Source organism: Colobus angolensis, unplaced genomic scaffold, assembly GCF_000951035.1.
Source record: "Colobus angolensis palliatus isolate OR3802 unplaced genomic scaffold, Cang.pa_1.0 Scaffold197, whole genome shotgun sequence".
Taxonomy (NCBI): domain Eukaryota; kingdom Metazoa; phylum Chordata; class Mammalia; order Primates; family Cercopithecidae; genus Colobus; species Colobus angolensis.
This window is the reverse complement of record NW_012115121.1, coordinates 1-8,769: the sequence shown is the minus strand read 5'-3', so window position 1 is coordinate 8,769 and position 8,769 is coordinate 1. Positions and strand designations below refer to the sequence as shown.

General features: G+C 39.1%; 1 protein-coding gene across 1 annotated transcript in view; it reads left to right on the top strand.

The window, feature by feature from the left end:
• Window positions 1-6,750, top strand: part of PLD1 (phospholipase D1, phosphatidylcholine-specific) — a 159,075-nt gene extending 152,325 nt beyond the window's left edge. The window contains exons 25-26 of the mRNA XM_011940988.1: window positions 5,778-5,931; window positions 6,584-6,750. Coding sequence (XP_011796378.1) covers window positions 5,778-5,931; window positions 6,584-6,617 — 188 coding nt within the window. The 3' untranslated portion in view covers window positions 6,618-6,750. The remainder of the gene's footprint in view (window positions 1-5,777; window positions 5,932-6,583) is intronic.
• Window positions 6,751-8,769: the final 2,019 nt, after the last annotated feature.

The following is an 8,769-nucleotide window of genomic DNA, read 5'->3' as shown; positions in this document are numbered from 1 at the left end:
AAAAAAAAAGAGATCTTACTTGCTAGTCCTTGGAGGCTGGATTCCTTTTTTCCTTCCCCAACTGCCTTAGAGAATCAATTTCTCCCAAGGAAAAAAAATCCAAAGTTTCTTTTGTTCTTTTTATCTTGGTGGAAACTCAAGAATAAGCAGGTTTATTGTTACTGTTCTAACACATTCACCCTATTTAAGTTCCTAACACAGAAAACAGTATTTAAAATTCTCAGAGGGGAGTTTGAGAAGCTAGTTTGAGAATATTTTACAGGTGATAAGCAAGTATTTAAACATTTAAAGGAGATTTAAGTAATGTATGATTAATTTTTCTTCCATGGCAAACTTATGCCAGAAAGATTGAGTAGCTGACATAAGAAAAATGACCGTTTATCTTCATTTTACTCTTCATGAGGAAATATTTGTTTTCTCACACTGAAGATCGCTTTTGTGCATAGCTTTAATTGCCTGTGGCCCTGGGTAACCCTGCTGGCCATGAAATCTGTGACCAACTCCAGTTTTCTTACCCATCTTAATTTTAGCCTTTCACCAGACACACATTTATTTGGTTTCCTAAACAAAGCCAAGCTACCCTTCAAGTAAGTTTTAAGCCTATCCTGATGACTAAGTGAAATGGTTGTTTTTAATGTTCACTAACCTGCTGCAGAGCGCAATAGAGAGATGCGAAACGTGAATAAAACAGCGCCACTGCCCTCCCAGAGATCACGGGCTGGAGGAGAGGCAGCTACTCCTTCCATATGAGAACAGAAACACTAGAATGGACGTGGCCGAACCGGAACAAGAAGGTTCAGGGGCAATCAACAAGTATGAGTAGGAGGAGAAACTAAGTCGAGGTCATGAGTCTCAGGATTTAAAGGGCAGGCTTCACTGTGGCAGATGAGAGTCTGGAATTGAAGGGCTGCCTCAGTAAAGAGGAGGATATTCCCTCATGTCTGCTTTACTTTTAAATGGATCAAAACAAAAATATGAATTGACGATGGATACAGGGATGAAGTGGTATACCAATGCCTGGTTCTTATTTTTAGAAATTATGATCTAGTTGGTCTGGTTTGGGGCCAGGCATCTGGGTTTTTTTGGTTTGGTTTTTGGCATCGGTATTTTTTAAAAAGTTTCCTTGTTAGCCTTCCTAGGTAATGCTCATGTGTGGTCAGAGCTGAGAACCTCTGACCTGGAGGCAAAGGAAATACAAGTAGGTAGAGAAGACAGAATCACCCAGTGTGCTCAATAGAAGAACCAGTTTTCCTTTAAAACAAACTAAAACAGGGTAGAGTTGGTGCATTCGTTTTCCATTACTGCTGTAACAAATGACCACAAACTTAGTTGCTTAAAACAATACAAATTTATTATCTGACGCTTCAGTAGGTTAGGTTTAGTAGGTTTAGTCTTGTGAGTCCCACAGGACTAAAATCAGAGTGTGAGCAGGGCTGTTGCATTCTTTTAGAGGCCGTTAGGGAGAGTCCATTTCCTTGCATCTAGAGGCTGCCCACATTCCTTGACTCATGGCCCCTTCTTCCACCTTTAAACTCAGCAACATTCTATCTCTGAAAAACCCCCCAAAGTCTCAACCCATTCTTCTGTAATCATAACTGAGTCTGATTCCCTTTCACTTTTACAGACCTTATGATTGTATTGGGTCCACCTGCATAATCCAGGCTACTCACCCTATTTTTAAAGTTAGCTGATTAGCAACCTTAATTCCATGTGCAGCCTTAGCTCCCCTTTGCCGTTGAACGTATATTCACACTTTTTGGAGATTTGAACATAGACATTTTGGAGAGCTGCTATTCTGCATACCACACAAGGATTCATAATTTCTGAGTGAGACACACAAAACAAGTACAAACCACAAAGGAAAGGAAAGATAAATCCAACTGCATTAAAATTCAGAAATTTCTTCATTAAAAGTACTGTAAAGAGAATAAAAAGATAAACCACAAACTGAAATAAGATATTTGCAACCCATTTAATATACAGAGCACATAAAAACTCCTATAAATCAATAAGAAAAAACAAATGTCCAAAGAAAAATGGGCAAAGCAATTGTATAGGAACTTCACCAAAAAGAACATACCCAAGCCTCGTAAGCATATGAAAAAATGTTCCTTCTCATTAACATGAGACAAATAAGAGTTTTTAAAAATACCAGACTGGCAAACATTTAAAAGTTGGGCAATCTGAGTATTGGCATGGCTGTGGAGCAATACAGACTCCCCTCCACGGCTACTGGGGGTATAAGTTGGAAAACATTCTGGTGTTACCTAGTAAAGTCATACACCCTGCAGCTTAGCAACCCACGCCTACATACAGAGCCTAGGAAACTCACACATGTCTGTACCAAGAAACAAATACACAACTATGTACAGCAGAATTGTGCATCACAGCAAAACTCTGGAAGCAACCCAAACATCCATCAATAGCAGAATAAATAAAGAAATCCCTAGTATGTTCATTCAAGGAAAAGAAATGCATTACAATTATGTACAGATAAATCTCAAAGACATAATACTGAATGGAAGAAGCAAATCTCAAAGGACTATCTGCTATATGATTCCATTTATATAAATTAAAAACAAGTCAGAAATAAACTTTTTCTTTTGTTGTTTAGGAAAACATTCAGAGCATGATGAATACAAAATTAAACATCAAGTCTTCCTCTTGGGGAGGGAAGAGTATGCATGGGAAGGTGCACAAAGCCTTCTGGGATGTGGTAATATTGTTTTTGGCCTGGGTAATAAATTCAGTGATGACTATTTTATTATTGCTTAAGTTTTACACACATGTTTTCATATAGCCTTTTGTATTTTGCCGTATTTCACAATTTTTAGACTGTTTTCTAATAGCAGACTCAGACTAGGTCATATAAACAACAAGGATGTTTATAGAGTAAAAGATCAAAACTCCCCTTATTTTCTTCTCTCTCTTCACTGAAAAGCACCTACTGTTGTTAACAGTTCAGTGTGTATATCTCTTGTTCTGTCTTCTTCCTCATATGTTATATAAACATAGTGTGATACTACAACTGTTGTTCTGAATTTGATTATCAGAATACAGGAACGAATGGAGGGAGCGTTTACATCCATCATAGCTTATTATATCTAATTTATTCATTCATCTAAAAAATTTTCTCATTTCTTTCTTCACATGCCTATTAAATAGTAGCCAACACATTTATTTAATGTGATGAAGAGTCAGTGCTCTGGGTAACTCCATTTTGACCCTTAAAATACAAGAACCACACCCTCTGTCTAATAATTCCAGCTCAGAACGCTGGGAATGTGTTCCTCCCCGCGGGAGTGTGGGGGCCCACCGTGGTGGGAAAGGAATGGGGGCGGGTGGGAGAGTGTGTGTGTGGAGGGAGCTCTCCAGGCTGGCTCCCATCCCGGGTTCTCCTGACCCTAAACAAAGCAGTGATGTCCATTCAGTCCAGCAGTCCCCGCCTGACAGCGGCCTCTGCTGGCTCCAGGAGCACAGTGAAAGTCCTAAAGTAGCACTATGGGTTCCTACAGTTCACACATGGGGCGATTAAGCCAGAGAGGAGGCTTCTTTAAACAAATGCTACGTTCCATCAAATGGTCAGTTCCTATGGCAGCGTTCTCCGGTGCAGATATTATAGAGTTAACAAGGATCTGATGATAATGCCAGTAATACTTAACATTTGTAGAGCAGCTTATAAATCATTAAGTGCTTTCACATGGTCTTACTTAATTCCCACAACAACCTTACAAGGTCTATATTATTCTCTCAATTTATGAAAGATTATGTTAAAGCTGAGAAAGATTAAGTGAATTGCCCAAATTAATGTTGGGTCAACTGTCAAGCTCAAAGATATAACTGTAAATTTTATAGCGTAACCACGATGTAAGTGTATGTATAAAGGATGATTTGTTGCTAACAAAACAAAGTGTTTCAAAGGTTCCCACTTTTCAGCACTCCAGTAGCATTCTCACATTTCTGTAGGGTGCTCAATCCTTTCTCTGTTACCCAGGGCACCATGGGGCACCACTCACATCCATAGTCATCATAGCTTTATGTATTAACTACATGACAATATTCTGGCAAAAGGCAGTAAAGTCTCTTCAGGAAAGGGCAGCTTGTCTCATTCATCTCACCATTTGAGCTCTGGCAGGGCTGCTGTCACCTTATAGCTCTGGCTGCTCCAGTGAGAGGGCCTCCGGGATGCCTGTCGAACCTGACCCTTCTGCTCCACGTCTGAAGAAGCAGTGGAGTTGTTGCAGCTAGAGCAAGAGGAACAAGAACAGTCAGTTAGGCCCTTTCTGTAGTTTGTAGGACACCTCAAGGATTCAAACATGTGAATCTGCAGAGATTAATGCAAAAAAAAAAAAAAAAGAAATGTGATGAGGTTCCTGAATACACAGCAGAGGACTGCAGCAAGTACAGGTTGAACTAATAGCAAAATATTTGCCCTTCACATGTGAAAGTCAACGTTCTCAGCTCATTTGGAATTAAAAATAAAATGGATTCCTCAAATGAACAAGGTATTGAGCTAATAAAGAGAATTAATAATTTTAAAAAATAGAATGGAGGAAAACTGATACAGAAGCTATTGGCATGCTACACAAGTGAGGGAGGCAAGAAAGCAGAAAGCCCAAAGCCACAAAAGACAATCTGTATTTGAGATTATACTCTATTGATTATGAAGGTACTCTTGAGTTTTGACATTCACAGTTATGTGACTATGAGTTAAAGTCTGCAGAGAGCCTGATTCTTAACTCCAAAAGCAAAGCCATCTTTCCTATTGAACTGGTAGGCATGCCTTTTTTCAAGTGCTTGATGATTATATCAGTTAGAATCTTTTGTGCCACAAGGTAGAAAACTCAACTAGAAAAAACAGAAAAAGAAAAAACTGAACTAGAAGTGTGTGAAACAATAAGGAACAATGTACAAAATAAATTATTTCACATAACAGAAGGTAAGAATATTCAAAGGTTGGCTAACTGAATGACTTAAAGACCCAGAATCTTTCTTCTTTTTTAATTTTTGTTTTTATGTTTGTTTAGAGATGAAATCTTGCTCTTTTGCCCAGGCTGAAGTGCAGTAGTGCATTTATAGCCCACTGCAGACTTCAATTCCTAGACCCAAGCAATCCTCCTGCCTCAGCATTCCGAGAAGCTGGAACTACAGACACGTGTCACTCAGGCACCGACCACACTCAGCTAATTTTTAAAAACTTTTTGTAGAGACCAGGTCTCGCTATGTTGTCCAGGCTGGTCTCAAACTCCTGGCTTTAAGCGATCCTCCTGCTTTGGCCTCTCAAATCGCTGGGATTTCAGACATGAGCCACCATGCCTGGCTCTTTTTTCTGCTTAACATTTTTTTTTAAAGCTTTTTTGTTTGTTCTCTAGTGGTTGTAAAATGACTGCAGCAGCTCCTGGAATCTTGTCTTCTTCCAAGCCTTCAAGCCAAAATATCCAAAGGATGGAAGAGACAGAATCCATTTTTTGTGTGTTTATACAAAGGGGAAACTCTTTCTCAGAAGCTTTCCTTCATGTCACATTGGCTAGCACCATGTCAAGAGCCCATTTCTAAGCCAGTCACTAATAAAAATAATGAAATTACCATGGCTGGCTTAGACTGATTAAGATTCACCCCTGGGTGAGGGAGGGCCCCACCTCCCTAAAAACACATCTTCCCTTGATAACCTGGACAAAATTACGGTTTCGTTAGCAAGGACCAATTGAGTGGGGAGGGCAACCAACAGTGTCTGCGAGGTCAGGAAGGTTGTTCAGCTTCGCTGTTTCTCCTTACAGGCTCTGCCAACATAAATGACCGGAGTATGCTGGGAAAGCGTGACAGTGAAATGGCTGTCATTGTGCAAGATACAGAAACTGTTCCTTCAGTAATGGATGGAGAAGAGTACCAAGCTGGCCGGTTTGCCCAAGGACTTCGGCTACAGTGCTTTAGGTCAGTCCGCCAAAGTATGTCTCTCTGATGCATTTCCACTGCAGCAGTGGACCCAGCCCTGAACTCTGGCCCTGAGCACACGGGTCATCCTAGGTTCTTCTTCGTCTAAAACAGTGTGTCCCAGAATATAGGATAGGTACCACCAGTAGTGTGAGAAATGACTTTAGGTGGCACGTGAATAGTTCTTATTTTAATAGCTTTTTATTGCTGTCACATGCAGTAGAAAAAACTGCAGTGGTGGTGCACTTACAGCTCATTGCATCCTTGAATTCCTAGGCTCAAGCAATCCTCCTGCCTCAGCATTCCGAGTAGCTGGGACTACAGGCACGCGTCACCACACCCAGCTAAGTTTTTAAAATTTTTGTAGATACCGTGTCTACACGGTATCTGTGTTGCCCAGGCTGGTCTCAAACTCCTGGCTTTAAGCGACCCTCTTGCCTTGGCCTCTCAAAGCACTGGGATTACAGATGTGAGCCAATTAAATACTAGTCCTTAACTGATTTAGGACTAGACCAGGTCAAACCCTCCAGCTTCCATTTAAGTTTTTAAAATCAAATTAATTCCAGTAATACAAGGATATAATAAAAATTATTGAAGGAGTATGCCAGTGACTGCTGGTGTAAAATTTAAATGTGGGAACTTCTGTTTTCAGGTTTAAAATGACTCCAGGTGTCAGACATCCCTGATCTTTGGCAAGAAGATGCTAATTTTAAACTAATCTGTGGTGAAGCAGAGAGAATACTGGGCTAGGAAACTGGACTCGTTTAGGCTGTGTGATCCTAAATAAGTCCATTCAATAAAGTGTTATTTAGAACTTTCTAGGGCTGGGCTGTAACTGTCCGCATCGCCTGTTGTCTATTCTCAACAGAGTGGTCCCTCTAGAACCTTCTAGATCATGTTGCTTCTCTGGTCACTATTGTCCAATGGCTTCTTATCTCACAAGGAACAAGTAATATAATCTCATCTCCTTTCACTCTTTCCCTTGCTCCCTACAGACACTCATTTCCCCACTGGCCATGGAACACCCTAACTACTCTCCCAACTCTAGGCCTTTGCAGGAAGTCCACAGTTTTATGATTCTAGAACTATATTTTCCATGATGCAGTTTTGGTGCAGCCTGTATAGTGGGATGCAGCAGGTGGCCCCGATATAGTTAAGGTCAGGGCTTTATGCTCTTCTGGGAAGGGCACTGCACTGCAGCCTGTTGTTTTCTTTGTGTTAATGTTCCCTTTTGGAAACTGGCTCACTTGCAGATGGGCGCTCAGTGAGCACTTAACTCCCTGCAAAGGCAGAGGCCACTTCCCTCATTCCTACCAGTCCAGACTTTGGCTTCCAAGACCAACATAAGCCTCAGCTGTAGAGACATGCATTCTGCTCTCTCTGTCCAAGTAGCTCAAAAAATCCATCCCTCAAAATTTGTCAATACCTTCTAACAATGTTTACTGCTGTCTTTATTGCCTTTGTTACTACTTGTTTTGCCAGTAAGAATATTTTCAAACCATTGATAATTCAATTAGCTTCTAATGTTAATTTGTTTTGTTTAGCAGAGGAGAATTTAAAAATTGGTACCCTGCCAATTAGCCCATTGATTGCCTACTGCAGCATATGTAGAAGACAAATACTTCCTTTTGTAAGCTGGAATGTATGTCATATCTTTTCAGTTCCGGGAGAACTTAAGAATTCTCTTTAAAGTCATGAGTTTCTTCATAACTTTTTAAATGTATAATAATTATAGCAGGTAGAGGTTTTGGATTACAGCACATTTTTATGTACAAATTTGGCAAATACAGAAAACCAGTAAGAAAATTAAATTCATCTGTAATACTATTACCCTGTGCTAACAGTTTTAAGATTTGATTTATGTCATTCTACTTTTTTGTTTATATAGATATTAATATACTGTATTCCTTTTTTAAAACAAAATTAGAATTTTGCAAGCTTACTTTTTTTTATTATTTAAGCAATGTTTCACACATTTTCCATGTCATCGAGTATTCTTCTATAATATGTTAATGGCTACATTATATTTTATTGTATGTGTATGTCATAATTCCTTTAATCCCTCATTGTTTGGCAGATATTTCTGCTGATATAAAAAAATGGGTATGTTTGTAGATACCTTCTTGTTCACCTTCTTAATTGTCTTCTTTGATCTCTTCTTGTTATACCACTAACAATATTTTAGAGGGCTTATTCCTTCTATCTTGACTGAGTTTATTTAATCTTCACCAATTTGTTAGATTTCACATGGAATTTCACCATTTTAATTAACATTTTTTAGAGAAAAAATGTGTTTATTAGCAATGTATAATTTTTTTCATGAATTGCCTAGCTTATTTGTGTCCTTTGCCCATTATGCTGGAAGGCTTAACTTTCTTTTTTTTTTGTTATTTTTATACAATTAAGGAGTACAGGTACAGTTTTGTTACATGGATATATTGTGTAGGGGTGAAGTCTGGGCTTTTAGCGTAACTATCACTGAAATAGTGTACATTGTACCCATTAGGTAATTTCTCATCCTTCACTCCACCTCCTACCCTCCCACCTTTTGGAGTCTCCAACGTCAGTTATACCACTCTGAATATCCACGTGTATGTACTGTTTAGCTCGCACTTATAAGTGAGAACATGCAGTATTTGACTTTCTGTTATTTCATTTAGGATAATGACTTCCAACTCCGTACATGTTGCTACAAAATACATGATTTCTTTTTTTATTTTTTTCACTCAGTTGCATAAAGTTTTGTTTTGTTTTGTTTTTGTTTTTGTTTTTAATACTTTAAGTTCTAGGGTACATGTGCACAACGTGCAGGTTTGTTACATATGTATACATGTGCCA